At 48.7% G+C, this 17319-nt stretch overlaps 1 protein-coding gene and 1 long non-coding RNA gene across 2 annotated transcripts in view; one reads left to right on the forward strand and one right to left on the reverse strand.

Annotated features, from left to right (window-relative positions):
- The window catches only part of MLN (motilin), a 43408-nt gene extending 28599 nt beyond the window's left edge, over positions 1 to 14809 (reverse strand). The window contains exons 1-2 of the mRNA XM_085651171.1: positions 14581 to 14809; positions 7851 to 7955 (exon numbers count right to left, since the gene is read on the reverse strand). Of these exons, the coding sequence (XP_085507297.1) occupies positions 7851 to 7955; positions 14581 to 14697 (222 nt within the window). The 5' untranslated portion in view covers positions 14698 to 14809. The remainder of the gene's footprint in view (positions 1 to 7850; positions 7956 to 14580) is intronic.
- The window catches only part of LOC146871567 (uncharacterized), a 68536-nt gene continuing 57050 nt past the window's right edge, over positions 5834 to 17319 (forward strand). Inside the window, exon 1 of the long non-coding RNA XR_014981021.1 lies at positions 5834 to 5935. This is a non-coding gene — a long non-coding RNA (uncharacterized LOC146871567). The remainder of the gene's footprint in view (positions 5936 to 17319) is intronic.

The following is a 17319-nucleotide window of genomic DNA, read 5'->3' on the forward strand; positions in this document are numbered from 1 at the left end:
CTCTCCAGCCCTTCCCAGCAGTCAACACCCCGTTCGAACGGGTCGGAATAGACATCGTAGGGCCCCTGGACCCCCAGACCGCCCTGGGTCACCGCTTCATCCTGGTCCTCGTAGACCACGCAACCAGGTACCCTGAGGCCATCCCGCTTCGAACTGTGACAGCCCCCGTAGTGGGCCGGGCCTTAATGGGGATCTTCTCGAGAGTGGGGTTCCCCCGAGAAGTGGTGAGCGACCGAGGTACGAACTTCATCTCTAAATACATGCAGTCCCTGTGGCAGCAGTGCGGGGTCACGTACAAGTTCACCACCCCATACCACCCTCAGGGGAACGGACTGGTCGAGCGGTTCAACAGAACCTTAAAAGGCATGATCAAGGGCCTGGAAGAGCCCCTACGGCGGAGATGGGATGTCCTGCTGCCGTGCCTCCTGTTTGCCTATCGGGAGGTCCCGCAGAAGTCCCTGGGGTTCAGCCCTTTCGAATTGTTGTACGGGCATCCAGTCCGAGGACCCCTCTGCCTGGTCAAGGAGGGCTGGGAGACGAAGCCCCGAGATGCCCCTCCCGACGTCTACAGATACCTCCTGACCCTCCGCAACCAGACACGAAGGTTCTGAGCCCTGGCCGAAGCCAACCTCGAGGCCAGCCAAGAGGACATGAAAAGATGGTACGATCAAAACGCCTCTACCATCGAGTTTGAGCCGGGCCAGCAAGTCTGGGTCATGTCACCGGTTGACCCCTGCGCCCTCCAGGACAAGTGGACCGGGCCCTTCAAGGTGGTGGAAAAGAAGAGCCCTGTCACCTACCTGATCGACATGGAGTCTCCCCGGAACCCCCTCCGGGTTCTGCACGCTAACCGGCTCAAACCCCACTTTGCCCGGACCGAACTAAGCCTACTGCTAGCGACCGACGACGGGGGCGAAGGCGACTCCGAGCCCCTACCCGACCTCCTGCGGACCAGCGACCACGACGGGACCATCGAAGGCGTCCAACTCGCCCCCTCCCTGACCCCGGAACAGCACCACGACTGTCAGCAACTGTTGCAGCCCTTTGCGGCCCTCTTCTCCCTCACTCCGGGGGTGACTCCATGGTGTGTCCACGACGTCGACACTGGGGACAGTCCCCCCGTGCGACACAGAGCCTACAGAGTACCCGACCGGGTGCGGGCCTGCATCCAGGCTGAGGTGGCGAAGATGCTGGCCCTCGGGGTCATCGAGCCCTCCGACAGCCCGTGAGCCAGTCCCGTCGTCCTGGTGCCAAAAGCCGCCGCACCAGGCACCCCCCCGGAGCTACGATTTTGTGTGGACTACCGGGCCCTGAACACCGTTACCAAGACCGATGACCATCCTCTTCCCCAGGCCGACGAGCTCATCGACCGCTTAGGGGCAGCCCGCTACCTGAGCACTTTTGACCTCACCGCCGGGTACTGGCAGATCCAGCTCACCCCCGGTGCCCAAGAAAGATCCGCTTTCTCCACCCCTGACGGGCACTACCACTTTCGGGTGATGCCCTTCGGCATGAAGAACGCCCCGGCCACCTTCCAGAGGCTAGTGAACAAGGTCCTGGCCGGGCTAGAGGCCTTCAGCGCGGCTTATTTAGATGACATTGCCGTATACAGCAGCCACTGGGCTGAGCACCTGGGGCACCTCAAAGCAGTCCTGACCGCCCTCACGATCAAGGCCAGCAAATGCCAGATAGGCCAAGGATCGGTGACCTATCTGGGCCATCAAGTAGGGAGCGGTCAGGTGGCTCCCCTCCAACCGAAAGTTGATGCCATCCAGGCGTGGGAACCCCCCACCACCCAGACAGCTGTCCGGGCCTTCCTGGGCCTCACCGGGTACTACCGGCGATTCATCAGAGGCTATGGGAGCATTGTCGGCCCCCTCACAGAGCTCACGTCAAAAAAGCAGCCCAAGAAGGTACACTGGACCCCCCGCTGCCAGGCGGCCTTCGAGACTCTCAAAACGGCAATGTGCACTGCCCCCGTGCTACAGGCCCCTGACTACAGCAAGGAGTTCGTGGTGCAGACGGACGCCTCCGAATATGGAATTGGGGCCGTCCTGTCCCAGGTAGATTCGGAGGGACTCGACAGACCCGTGGCCTTCATCAGCCGACGGCTGCTGCCCCGGGAGCAGCGGTGGAGCACCATCGAGCAGGAGGCCTTCGCTGTAGTGTGGGCCCTCAAAAAGCTCCGGCCCTATCTCTTCGGCACCCACTTCCGGGTCCAGACCGACCACCGGCCCTTGCGGTGGTTAATGCAAATGAGGGGCGAGAACCCCAAGCTGCTGCGATGGTCCATCTCGCTGCAAGGGATGGACTTCTGTGTTGAACACCGGCCCGGCAGTGACCACGCCAACGCCGACGGCCTGTCCCGCTTCTTCCGCCTCGACGAGGAGAACCCCCAAGGAAATGGGTGACTCTCCCTGCCTTCGGCTGGGGGGGACGCCTGTTGGACCCGGCCTCGTGGCGTGGTCTTAACCCACTTGGATTGTGCTCGTCCCCCGTACCGGCCTACACGGGCCGCCCTTTCAGGCCGCCAGGGACCCCTCCTCCCTTCGAGGTCCCCCTTGGATTGTACCCGTTTGCCTACACCCGCCTCAGCGGCCCCCTTTTCCTGGCCGCCCAGGAACCCCTCATCTCTTCGGGGTTCCCCCCATGCTTGCTCCACGCACCAGCCCACACGACCCGGCTCCCCCCGGCCTCGAGGCACCAAGATCTGGCCAGGGGGCACCGCATGGCCACTTCACCTCTCCCGGAGGAGGAGAGTTTCGATGGGACCCCCACCGTCCCTCCACACCTAGGTGCGATCGTCCTCCGGCCTCTCCGGGCCTGGCGCCTCTCCCGCTGGGCGTCTGGCCTCTCCCAGCCCGGCCTCTCCGCCCCCCCCCAGGCGCAAGGGTCCGGACATCAAAGGGCTCCAGACCTATATCTGGGGCAACCCCGCAATGGAACAGCAGTTGTATCCCGGAGTCAAGAGCCCTGCTGATGGAATCGCGGCTGACCCTACGGAGAAGAACTCGTGCTTGACCCTATACCACGAGCCCAGCTGACTGCGTCGCGGCTCCACCTTATTGAGACAAGGAACCTCACGGAACATCGGGGCCCTGCTGACGCTGTCGCGGCCCAACCTCGCTGAAGCCTCCCCCAGAGCCCTGCTGACGTCGTTGCGGCTCGAGCTGAACTGAACCACCTTAAGAGCCCTGCTGACCTAGTCGCGGCTCAAGCTCCACGAACTGATCACCAGAGCCCTGCTGACGCCATTGCGGTTCGACCACTCCGGGACACGGAGTCCCTCCAGCTTGAGGAACAAGAACTGGGCCTAAGGTACCCTCGTACCCAGCTGCTACCAAAGACTGTCCCGCTACCCCGTCCCTACCAAAGACTTTGAGACTCTTGCAGGTCCCTCGATCCCCCCTTGTATATATCGATAACCGTAACTTCTTAAATGCTGATAAAGAATTGCTCATCGTGATAAACATCCTCGAGTCCTGTGTGGTGGTGTTACTGTGCTGGTATGGTATAGGAGAAGGACCTCTCCTAGGAGGCTTCTCAGCAGCGCTCGGCTACTTCGTACAGTGTGGGGGCCCCCCTGGGTGGTCTCTCCGACTCCCCCGGGGTTCGCCTTCCAACAGGAATGGAATGAATTACTGAGTGTGCTAGGGAACAATTCCGCATCGAAAGATATACCAGAGCCCTAATATGTAAGAAACCTGTGTAAATGCCTGTGAGTCACCCTCTGTGGGATCTCAAAGTAAGGCAAAATCTGTGACAAACAACCATGACGGTTCACACTCCAACGGAGATGCAACTCTTGCACATCTAGAGGTGCATATGTTATGTTATATTACCTGAGTTTATATAGCGCACAGCTGCCTCAGCAAAGAGGTGTCCCGGCGCTACAGAATTACATGTATAATAATTTGGCGTGGGGCTATTCCATTGCATCTGGTGACCTGTTGAAGGGAGGGAGAAAGAAGTGAGACATAGACCGCCATAATGTTGGGTGTGCGGTATCGAGACCAGAGATCGAACGTGTTATTGTCATCACTGAAGGTTGACAACATTTCCTCTTTCTAGAAGAAACCCGGACCCTTAATGCTTTATCTTGATGCCAGTGGGCTCTACTAGGAGATGACACATGCTCCACCTGGAGGCTGATTGGCTACTCTCTGGGTGACTCCATTCCCTGTTTGCTAATGCATGCACCAAACAAACCTTTCTGTCTATGGAAAATGTGCAATGACCTCTGCATCGAACTAGTCTGAGTCTGCTGGTTCCTTCAGCCTTCATCTCATCTCACAAGTCAGATGTGACTACGATTCCTCTTTTGCGGTTGTTCTGGAGCTCATATGTTCCTACTGTAGGTTCATGAAGCTGACACAAAGGCATTTTTCAAAAGAGAATTTGTCAACAGTGCTGTGTAGTGAGAAGATCTGTGATGTGTGTGTTTATATAAAGGTGTGTGAGGGGTAGGGTATCAGACATGGACACTTATTTTCAACAATCGCATCTCCCTCTACCACACAAATGTGTCCCTGCAGCAACCTCAAAAACTACTTTGCTTCCTGTTGACCTCAGAACAGTCATTCTGTCCAGTCGTGGATTGCTCTACCAGTGTTGGTGCTCGATTTTGGGACTGTGGAAACAGGCCTGAATAAAGATCTTGAATGGCACCACTGGTTGTAATATGCCCTGTTTTACGAACATAATGACACTGATACAGGTGATATCTCACCTAAAGGAGAGGAACAAAAATACATCTAGAGGACAAGTCACTACTTTGGCGCTATAATTTCTGTCTTTTTTTAAAAATCTATGAAATGTAGTTTTGTGATATGACCCTCAGGCTTCCACCAACCCAAGGAATTATCTATTCCTCAAAATCTCTTTATTCTGAGCTTCCCCCTTGTTTGCCTGTTATTCTCTTCCTCACATCTTCCTTCCTTTCATCTTGAACATAGTTATATACCTTGTACAAACACTAAAATCCGTATATTTTTTTAATTTTGCCATCATCTGGTCGCCGCCGCATATTAATCTGAGGCGTCGCACTAACTTTTGCTTATGTCATGAAGCCTACACCGATAGGATATGGACAGCATATATTATAGCCAAGACTAAGTAGACCCTCTCTCCCTTAAACGAATATGACAATTCCTAGTTTTACTGACATCGGCCACTCTAATGATATACAAAAGTAATGCTAGTTCCAGTTGAAATAGCTATAATTCACAACAAAAAATGATGGACATTAGTATAACCATTGGCATGCAACGCCATACCAATGTAGTAAATCTGAATCTAAGCTTATCCTTATCCAGAGTCGGATGACGGATTAAATATATATATATATATATATATATATATATATATATATATATATATATATATATATATATATATATATATATATATATATATATATATATATATATATATATATATATATATATATATATATATAAATATATATATATATATATATATATATATAAAAACGTAGCCTTCCTTTCACCATATAGACTATAGAACTTTTCCCGGGCCATTAAAATCTCCCGTACCTGTTTTGACTTGTGTATTGCCTTTATCCCTCAAAGTTGGTCTTTTAAAAATGACCGCTCATGGACTACTTTAAGACATCTGAGACATGAATAAACCCCCTGGTTTCTGTTTTTTTTAAAAAAGACCTTAGAAACAATCACAGTAGAAAATCTTGCCATCTATTTCTTTATTTTTATGTATGATGGGCGCAATCTGGACTGCATTAACACATTTAAAGATGGCCCTCCCCATTGAGGGCGCATACCATCCTGAACGCCCTAACACGTGATCGGACTTTGTAGCACTCTTAAAGATGGCCGCTGCTTACAACGCTGACACTTCAGTGGGAAGAACCGTGTTGGGATTACCCCGGGACTACGACTCTTTCGAACAGATTAAAGTAAGTGAGTCTAGGGTTTGTTCTGAAATGTCGCTAATTGTATTTAACAGCGGTTTAGAGAAACCCGGAACCGCCTTTCTTCTCGTGTTACCTGTTAAAACGGGTCAAGAAAAGAAGAACCCAGCGCAAGGCGCTTTCTCTGAGGTTACCATACTTGTTTTTTTCGAAAGAATGTGCTAGCTTGCCCCATAGTAATAGGCTCGGCCCCTTGAGGCTGGGGAATGAAAGAATATTTTTTCATCCTCGAGCCACCAAGATAAACACCATTCTCCTTAGGCTCTCACTTTTCTCGTGTAAAATATGTATAAACCAACCTGCCTAGTGAACACTTTTCTTGCTTATGTTAGTACGGACCGTAAATATATTGCCACTTTGGTACTCTTTCTGATTGATGTCATCGGCATAATAAACCAAGCGTATATGTCTTGTCAATCCCATCGGCATCTACATCTGTCCTTTATTCTCTGCTCATTTCTGTCTAGATATTCGCCCTGCTCTATCGTGAAGTATTTTTGAATAGAAAACGTCAATGCTAACATGATGTGCCACTATTCCGAATTTTAAGGTATATATTTGATATGAAAAATGTGTTATAGATCCTTGCATCCGCTCTACTGAAGCATGAATAACACCTAGGAAATAGCATGATCACGGTTAGGATTTAGTCACCCTGTTGTAGACGAAAGTATGTACTAATATAACCTGATCTTAAAAGCATACTAACACACACTAAGCTGTCACAAAGGTTGCCTTCCTTCTGACACCTGTCTCGGCTTCACATGTAGATTGTAGCACAAACAAAACTATCATTCAGTAACCCCACTGTCTTTTTAAATAGAGTAAAAAAAACTTCTCTTATGCACTATTGGGAGCACTTTCTTTTCCTTCACAAAAAAAATGTTTGAGCACTTTTATAAGTGTCACTGTTTTTTTGAATATCACGTCCACTCAATTCACATACCACTGGGTGTATTTGGTAAACACTGAGACTCTGAGACAAACCTATCTAACATTACCTCACTAATATCTTTTTCAAACCTTGAAAAAGCCCTGGCCCAATTTTAGCCACTGGGTGAAACACGTGTCGGCTGTTCGCTTTGTTTTAGTGTGAAGAAAGAAATCATACAATAAAGGATACAACCTGAATGTTGGAACACTTGAAAAAGAACTTCTCATGTTTGAACAAATAAAAGAAGAACCTGCACTTATCTAAGTACTCTGACTATTCTTACTTCAAACTAACTAAGGAGGAGTTTTTGACTGATAACTTTACGCATGTTGGTGCTCGATTGTGTCTTTAGGTTTCAGTTGGTGTTTTATTGCAGACAGAATAATTCCCCTATACTTCTATATAGTTCAATATCCTAAAAGCAATATATGCAAACTATATCTATTGGAAACCATTTTTATCTGACTAGCAGGAATTTCCAATAGCAATAGCGCTACTGTGCCGTACAGACTCCAAGACATTGGGTGATTTGATATAGATGTCTCAGCAGCGTTCACAAGGGACATTGGCATTCCTTTTGTGGTTTCTCACTCTTTTTACCGTTTGTGAGTCGATACATAAGTCTGCACATAGAGGAAACCAAATGCCCCTGTGCTGAAAGAGGATGACACTCCGAAGCACACAAAATGGCTGCTTGGTTAAAATTCAACTTTAAGTATTGTTTAACTTAAGTGATTAATGGAACTGCTAAGAAGGAAGTGGTTGGGGTTACTGCCCTTCTAAAGCCCATGGTAGCTTGAGAGCTCGATGAACTCCAAACCACTCTCTAAATCTAAAGTGAGACACTGAGTGTTATAGTGGCTGACAAACTGACACATGCAGCAATTCATGGCATGGTACCTGGAGAAGCTTTGGGTTCTGCATGGCCACAGTGAGTTTGGAGGGGGGCCGGCAGATCTCATTTACCTTGATAATTTCATCTTCCTCCAAATTGTCATAGCTGCTGAGATCTGCATATTCCCCATCTTCGGATCGCAGTGATTTCTTCATAGCCTTGTTCCTCACCCTCGCCTGTAAAGAGACAAAAACAGACAAATGTTTTAAGGACCATTGTGTGTAAACAAAGACAACATTCCTTACAATGATTACACCCAGAGGAATATAGTGCCTCTTACTTACACATCAGACATGCACTTGAATAAATAGTTTCCTTTGCTGGTCACCTGACTCCTACTGTGACTGATGTAGGAAGCCAACAGAGGAGACCATACCACTCCGATCGTGGCTAACCTCACTTGGCTCTCAATCGAAGCCAGAAACTTCCTCAAGCTACCCTACAACATCCATGGAACCCCTGCATTTATGCTTAAAAGGAGATATACAATCACATAACTCGTAAGTGAGTAAATCTTCTCAAGAGTTGTGGAGAGGGTGTTCCAAGGTCAGAAAGCCTTGGAAAGTGAGTGCGTAAATAAACAAGTTGGTCATTTGCATACTTTTCCATAGCCCAATCTTACCTTGCATATGGTCAGATATTTATTCCTGTCGAGGGCAGGAGTAAATAAAGGTTGAAAATGGGACGAGAACACCCTTGGAATTCGTGAGGATGCAGGGAAAGTATTTCTCCATGGAGAAACGTTTGTGGAATCAGAAATACTATTCAAAGTGTAATTGCACTGCTGCTCGGCTGTTATGTCCGCTAAATATGCAAAAAAATATTTTTGCGTGCTCCTTTGTGAATTCCTGAAGGGAGCACTCCCACGGGAAGACGGCGTTGCGTACTAGATACAGAGAGCAGGGGCGGCTGGTGACATTTGAAAGAGGTGGGGCGTAAAATGATTGGCATACTGCACATACCATCAGGAGAAATGCCAACCTGCAGAGGCGACTCGTTTAAAGAAATGGCAGCACACAATCAGCATGTTTACCCAGCTAACAACTTCTGAAAGTGCCCAATTTCCCGGTCCATTAGCCTTGTTGAAAAGTGTAACCGAAAAAGATGCGCACAAACTCAGGAACAGCTGTTGTTGCATCACCTGTCAGCCACATGCATCAGAACCCATCAGCCACATGAATTCACTTCACGCAGTAATTGCCTAATACAAACAAAACCCACTGGTACAAGGGTCTGTTTAGCTTCATTAATTCATTTGGTATTGCTCTTTTCATGACGCTAGCGTAACAAGAAATACTATTTGCAAAACATATAGGGCCCTAATATATGAACGGACCACCCCGCACCCCCAATCAACATGTGTTAATAAAAACCAGCTATAATTTGGGGATGCAATGGGCCCCTCTGATTCCGGGGTTGTGGTGCCACTGACCTTGCTGCACGTTTGATATCTACGTCTCTTGCTGTAAGGAAGGGAAAGTAATGAAATCAGGAATGCGGATAATATACACCAAATCGCTTTATTTATGTAAACATTGTTTTTTACCTGGGAATGAGACAGCAAGCCGTTGCATACAAAAAGGCAAGAATCAGAAAACTCTGCAGTTACGAAGCGCTCTATAAATTTCCACTCAATGGAATACAATGTTCTGGTAAATGGCGCTGTCTCTTAAAAAATGAAACACTGTTGAGACACACTGGACTTGCATTGATTAATTAACACCACAAACCATGCAGGCCGTTAACTTGTAAGACACTACGCTAATGGAGTAGACGTGGGCTCATGGATGTTCTTCAAGTGACAACAAAACACAACCAGAAACAGCATAGAGTCCCCCCCTCCGCGTACCACCAACAGAAGAAGTGCAGACAGAGATCATGAGACGCCAGCTGTCCAGCGACAGGACAGCCTACCCAGTCAGTAAAACACAAAACTTTCAATCCCAGTGATAGAACCCTCTCAACCAAAAACTGAAGCGCCAAATACCGCTCAAAGCCAATGATAGCACGAGAAACCAGCAAGGAGTGGGGAGCACTGGACCACACGCACGCAGTGACTGGAGAACCAACAGACGGTGTCAGTGAAAGCTCGAGAACCCACCCGAACAGGGACAGGAAACTCGGCAGGGTAATTACAAGAAAACGCACCCAGGCAGGGAATTAAGATCCCACCCAACTAAATCACTGACTTGATTCACTTCACATCAATAAATAATACGGGGGCCGGCGCCGCGGCCAAAGGCAGCGACGGCCCGGGTCACAGTCAGGAAACCACCCTAAAATAAATTAAAAAAAACACTTACCTGACCGGTGACCGCCTCGTCTTCTCCTGGCCCGTGTTGGCGCCTCTCTGCTCCTTCAAACGGTCCGGAACACCACGTCCACGTGACGCAACAGTGACAGTGACTGCCTGCAACCCGGCCCTCAGCCAATCCTGGCGTTGCAGCAGCGCCAGGATTGGCTGACGGCACCGCCTACTCCTCGCCCGCTGCCTGCCCATTAGGAGACCGAGGGGCTCCTAATGGGCATGCGCAAGGCAGCAAAAACACAAGTACGCATGACTGGGCACGGAGTAAAAATTAAGCTCCATGCCCACTCATGCGCACTTGTGCTGCCTTTCCTAAAGGCGTCTGACAATGATGTCAGTCAACATGACGCCGGACCGCCCACGGTCCGACGTCATGCTGACTGACATTCACAGAGGAGGGAGAGCCTGACATTCACAGAGGAGAGGAGGGAGAGCTGCAGGCGCGGGCGGGGGGGCTACGCCCCCACGCCCCAATGGACGCACCACGCCTGACCGAGAGCAAGATCTTCACAGCCATTCGATGGCTTCTGTACTAGTGCCTGAGCTGAGGGTATCCTAACCAGAGGGGCAGAGCACGCCCTACTAATCATGGGATACAAAAAGATGTCAGCCCCAGTGTTTACTCATCTCATCCTGCTCCAGGCCTTCTTCCGTTCTGCTATCGAGTCTGCCCTATTCCTAATGAAGAGTGGGTGCCACATATTTACCCTCCTGTCTGTGTAGCGAGCTACCCAGGTTATTTCTCATTGCCCACATGGCGCCTTGTCTTCTATGCATGGTTCACGCCTCCTCTGAAGCATGCTGTGCACTTCCACTGCATTTATATTCTGGGGATTTTTAACGCACCTTCACATCTCGTCCAGATCACAGAGTGAATGTGGGCACTCCTGGATCCTGGTCATAAGATGCTGGGTTCACCGGGACACCCTCTCTATTACCTTCCTCGTGAGCATTGTCAGCTGTTTCCAATGGGCCTCATCAGGCCCGGTTCTAGCGGGTGGGCCGGCTGGGCCAGGCCCACCCAAACACGAGCCTTGGCCCTCGCAGTGAGGGCTTGAAGGCAGGCGCGCAAAGCACACGTCGTGTGTCAGCCCGGACCGAGACAGCTTCCTGGGCGTGCACGCACACAGAAAGTTTTAAAGATTATCGCAGCCGCACCCGCTTCACAGGTCTCTAAAAGACCATTTACATGTTAGCGAGGCTTTGTTTATTTTTTCACCCCTTCATCGCCACATGGCAAAGGCGACAATGTTCTGCTGCGTGGATATTTCTTTTTCTATGCAGCGCAGGAGAAAATAAGTTTTTTTTTTTTTTTTTTTTTTTTTTTTTTTTTTGGTTTTTTTTCCTATTCACCTTTCCTGACCCCTGCAGCTGCTTATCATATCAGACTGTGACACAAACTTTGACTAATGGAGTAGGTAAGAGAATGTGTTACTATTTGTTTTGTTTTTAAAATAATCACAGGCCCAGCAGGACACATACTACGTGTGTGCTTCATTTAAACCGTTTTTATCATTATCATGGCCGATGCAGGACAACAATAAGACAATACAAAATGCCCAGATAACGCTGGTGATTAATGATCCTGCTGGAGAGCAATCATTTGTCTGTTAGTAGTTTTTAAATGCAGATGAACTGTATTTTATGTGGAAGCTCGGTGGGTTACTGCCTTTGTCACAGATCTTTGTGCTACTTGCAGTTCAGAAGTTACAATCCTAACATAGGACAGTGACAAATGAACTGTCATCAAAGAGCTGCATACAAACATGAATTGTATAGTTAGAACTTCGCTCTTTTTTTGTGATATAGTTAGAACTTCCCCAGTCTTTATTAATTCTAATGTTGCTAAAATGAGTGCGTTTGGGCAGATATACATTTTTATCAGTAAAGCTGACCCGCATGGAATATGCTTTAAATCCTACGGTTGTGTTTCCCCAGACCAAACTCTCTTAAAATATACTGCCCACCAGTATGGATGACATGTGATTCATACACCTTGTAATCCCCATTGCCTTATGTGATATTCCCTGTAGACTGATTTACATACTTGTATGATTCATAGTCTGTATAATGTGTGCATGGTGTAAAGTACTGACGCACACTACACTGATATGAGTAGCGCTGTACAACAAATTAAATGCATATAAGAGAGTGGCTACGTAAAGATGAGGGTCACTGTTGGAGGGTGGCAGTGACGGAGTGTGAGGAGGAGGTCATGAGGGGGATGGGCTACAGAAAGAGCAGGGGCACTAGTGGAGGGTGGCAGTGAGGGAATCCGAGGAGGAGGTCATGGGGTGGAGGGGGGAGCTAGGGAGAGATGAGGGGCACTGGTGGAGGGTGGCAGTGAGGGAATCCGAGGAAGAGGTCATGGGGTGGAGGGGGGAGCTAGGGAGAGATGAGGGTCACTGCTGGAGGGTGGCAGTGAGGGAGTCTGAGGAGGAGGTCATGGGGTGGAGGGGGGAGCTAGGGAGAGATGAGGGTCACTGCTGGAGGGTGGCAGTGAGGGAGTCTGAGGAGGAGGTCATGGGGTGGAGGGGGGAGCTAGGGAGAGATGAGGGTCACTGCTGGAGGGTGGCAGTGAGGGAGTCTGAGGAGGAGGTCATGAGGGGGATGGGCTACAGAGAGATGAGGGGCACTAGTGGAGGGTGGCAGTGAGGGAATCTGAGGAGGAGGTCAGTAGGGGGGGCCATGGAGGGATGAGGGGCACTGTTGGAAGGTGGTAGTAAAGGTTATTTACGGAGAAAGAGGTTATTGGTGCGGCACCAAAAAAGACTTTCGCATCAGCGCTGAAGCAGGCCCTGTCATGGCCTTTCTGTTTTTCTTTATTTAATTAGCAGTCGGGTCATAAGGGCTACTGTGGAACATACTTTAAAGTGTGTGCTAATTATATTAACCGCTATATTCAATGTTTTAAGTTTGAAGGTGATTTTACTAATGTTTTTACCGGGAAAAATGAAAGTGGAGCCCGATGGTGCCTGATATGGGGCTGGGGCCCAAGGTCAGCTGTGAGATAAGGTGCACTGGAGAGGAGTAGTGGATAATCAAGCCTGTAAGGGAGTGCGTTGCAGAGTCCGGGGTCAGGTGGAGGTAGTAATGAAGAGGGATTCTCCCTGAAGACTCGCACAGAGGGAGCCTGAGAAGTCAGTTGCCTGATACTCCCACCTCAGAAACCTCCTCTTCCCATCAAAGGAACATTACATGGAAAAAACACTTTTTGAGAGTGATAATATTTAGAAAGAGATTTGGAAAAGAGTGCGTTTTGCTGGACATTGTAAGACTAAGAAGAGAGAAAGGAGGGCCCTGAAGCAGGCCTGCCTAGACATATATGCGACAAATCGAGCCCGCAGTGGCCCACCCAAATGCACCCTTGGCCCACCCAAATAAAAATTCCTGGAGCCGGGTCTGGGCCTCATGTGTTTAGGAGGCAGGACGGCTCACTGAATTGAACGCTAGCTGCTGACACACTGATCTGCAGGTCACGAGTAGGAATCTAGATAAGCTGATCCAGCCTTCCACCCTTCTGAGGTCAGTAAACTGAGTGCAATAAAATTGGATAAACATAACACCTGTAATCTTATGGCACTGATAGCACTAATTAAAAGGTTCTTATAATAAAAAATAAAAGCCCATTATTACGGTACTATAGCAGAGGCCTCACTGGGTACCGTTACAGGGGTAACTCACCTTCTCTCCTCGTTATACCTCTCCTAACTACTCCTTGCCTTTATCTCACTTTACAAGGCCGCCCATAGGAGTGTAACTCGTCAACACTTGCTGTGCAATATCTAAGATGACGTGCAACACCATAGCTGCTACATGAACCGCCAGTCCTGCAACCAGGGCTTTAAGTGGGATGAAAAAACTGGGGGGTCCCTCAAAGGGGCGTGGCCAATGTAATTAACGGCATGGTTTAAAAAAACGTAAGCTAAAAATCTGTGCTTAGCATAGTGTGCCGCCCGACAGGTATTTTGCTGTTTCTGTCTTTGCATCAAGATTTATGATACAACAAGTAACATCATGCCTACAACAAGTCGGGACTATTGGCTTTGTCAATGGGTTTTTGTTGCATAAGATAAATAAGTAGCAACTATGGCTTGTATATAATATTGAAAAAGCTTCCACTTAACGCCCTGGTGACACCACGACAATGTTGTTGCTCCTGAGTTTCAAAAAGAGAAGGGAAATCCAGAGAGAAAATTACTCTCTTTAAAGGATTTCCCTTCTCCTATAACGCTCGAAACAAACGGACCGCCTGTGCCAAGGCACAAAACATAGCCCGATAGAGACTTGTTTCGAGGCCCCCTTTAAAAAACCGCCGGTGCTCAGACCCGGTGAGACCCAGCCCACTTAAAGCCCTGCCTGCAACTCTACCTATGGTTAACTCAATCCCTGTGCACAGGTCGTAACCCTATTACTGACAGACCTGCACGAGGCCGGAAAGGGGCTAGCCGCATCTTCTAGGAAACTGCGAAGTATGGAAGCGCCGTGCTCACCTGCATCCTCCTGACGTCGCTGGGGCTGTAGATTGGGAGGAAGCCTTGGGCCTGCTCGGCCAGCATGGCGACCACGTAGGTGGCTAGCAGGGCAGCCACCACCTTCTGGGAGACCATGTCGAGTCTGGAGTGCCGTGCGGAGCTTTCTGTCTCTTTTTCCCCTTCTTCTCGCCTCTCTCTCGCACACTCTGCTTTCTTTCACTCTCTGCCCGATCTCTGGTTGCGTGTCTCCTCAGCCTTCGCTGTGCGCCCCTTTTATATCCGAGGTTCTGTGGGTGATTTATTGCCCCGACCCTTGCTGGATACCTGGGGCTCGGGGTAACTGGGGCAGTGCCCTCGATTTATTACATCGAAACCTCAATCACCACGGAATGTTAAGGGTTATTGGATTCTGCAAAACGGAAATAGTCATTCCGCAGCAATTCAGTGGGTGTGCACGTGCACGCGCTGTTCTTGCCATATATGCCTGCTGTAAGCATACACGTAGGCCAGAAGTATGGCTGTTTTCGTTCAATGCGATTACACATGTACTGTATTATAACACTTATATAACGCTTACTGCCACTATGTAGTGCACTGAAGTGCTTGCCTACATGGGTAGCATGCTATATACATGTTTGATTGGAAGTCTGTTGATCCAATTTGGAAAGTGTTTCCATGTCGTGCCTGAGGATCACCGAGGTACAGTTATTGTGTCATGGGACACAGCACTTAGCAGTGTGATGGATGAAAAAGTGTGAGAGACAGGCACAGTATTACAAGTTATATACCTGTGCACATAACCCATGTCCATGTATGTATGTATGTACACGTGCAATCTGCCAGTGCTGGCTATGTAGGAGCACAAACTTACCCCAAAATTAAGTGCCCCAGCATTTCTTTACCCTCTGCCATTCTCCCACAGGTTAATCTTACACATCAAGACAATTCCAAAACATCATTTAGCAGAGTAAACAATTCAGAATTACTCAATAATTGAGTTCTAGCTCAATGAAAAGTGAAAGGGTTTTATTACAAAGCTAAAAAATAAATGGTTCAAAGTCAATGCCATGAAGGCTCTTAGATACAGAGTAAAACAGATAATGCAAAATCAAAAATATATTCGAAGTCCTAAATGAGCAGTAAGGTCAAGAAAAAGATCAGACAGCATGCCTAGTAGCAGCGAGGAAAGCACAAAAATCTCTAGTTTACTCCCCAAATCAAGGTTTTTTAATACATAATTCTGGCATGGAAAAATGGGGAAACTGCAAAATGTACTGTGAGAGCTTCAATGTGGGTTGAGTGCGTTGAGTTGACCTCTCTCAAAACGCACAGTACATTATTACCCATGACAGCTCACTTGTTTTTACTGTGTCAAGGAAACCACCATTCCAATAATACTCCTTTGGGGTTCCTTACACTATTTTAATCACTATGGCCCCACCCTACACCCATAATCCCTCACTTGCACTCATCATACAACCTTAAGGTCAAAAGATCTCCGCCAAAGAGCCCCCATTGTGGGCTCCGTCAGGTATTGCAAAACCGGCCCAACATGGAGCACCCTATAAGGAAGCATGACAAACTACAGAGTTTGTGAGGCCACTTTGATCTGATCACTTGGATTCCCCCCTCCTGGGATCACTCTGACTGGACCAATCGATCCACCTGTCAGGGTCCTCTCCTCCCACATGACTGAGGAACCTCATCCCTGTGTCAGGGCCTGCTTTAGCGCTGGTGGCACCCTGTGCGACAATGTCTGTTGGCGCCCCCCCAATGACCACCTCTGCCACGGATTCCCTCACCACCGCCCTTTAACAGTGCCCCTCAAGTCTCCAGAACCACTGTCTCTCGGATTCATTTAGTTTTATAGCACCACTCATACCAGTGTAAGGTGTCAGAGCACTATACATCATACACACATTGAACAGAGACAATCCTAGGTGTGTAAATCAGTGTATAGGAAATGTTACATCAGACTGGACTACAAGGTGTAGTGTAGGAGTAACATGTCATCGATACTGGTTGGCAATATAGTTTAGGAGTCCTTAGTCTGGAAAAGCACAAATTCAAAAATTAAAATGTAACACCATTGTTAGGGGTTCTCTTTAATAACAAGAATTGTTTTCCACCCAAATGAACCCTTTTGGCAAGATTAAGATAATGAAAGACTGGGCGAAAAAACCTATAGCTCTAACATATATCTTGCAGTTTACACACAGCTGTTTGATAACAGTTAATAGCTCGGAGGGGGAAAACATGGCGGCCGGCTAGCGACGGGGCGCGGGTAGGGGTGGGCGTAAGTTGCATAGGGGGTCTACGCGGAGAGGCATGGAGATGGAACCAATCTCCGCATAGCTCCGCTACGCGCCACCTGCCTCCCGCCCGCCTCCCATCTGCAGTATTAAAACTTTATAAAACATTATAAATAACAATTTAAATCACCTTACCTTATCGGCGGCGTCCCCGGGCTTCCCTCCGTCTCCATCGCGTCTTCTTCTGGGGAAACTGCATGCGCGGGCGCCCACACATGTGCAGTTTTCAAGAAGAAGTTCTGGAGCTAGCGGAGCTTCTACAGAGCTCCTGGGGCTGAGTGTGGAGCAGCGAGGCAGCAAGGCTGGAGGCGGTGTTTGGTAGCAAGGCGGAGCAGCCATGGAGAAGAGCGGCACTGGAGTTGCGAAAGGGGCGTCGTGCTGCTGCCAGGGTCCTCTTTCGAGGCAGCGGACGAGAAGGCAGTAGGCTGAGTGGGTCCAGCGAGGA

The sequence above is a fragment of the Triturus cristatus genome, chromosome 1_1, assembly GCF_964204655.1.
Source record: "Triturus cristatus chromosome 1_1, aTriCri1.1, whole genome shotgun sequence".
In the NCBI taxonomy this organism is placed as follows: Eukaryota; Metazoa; Chordata; class Amphibia; order Caudata; family Salamandridae; genus Triturus; species Triturus cristatus.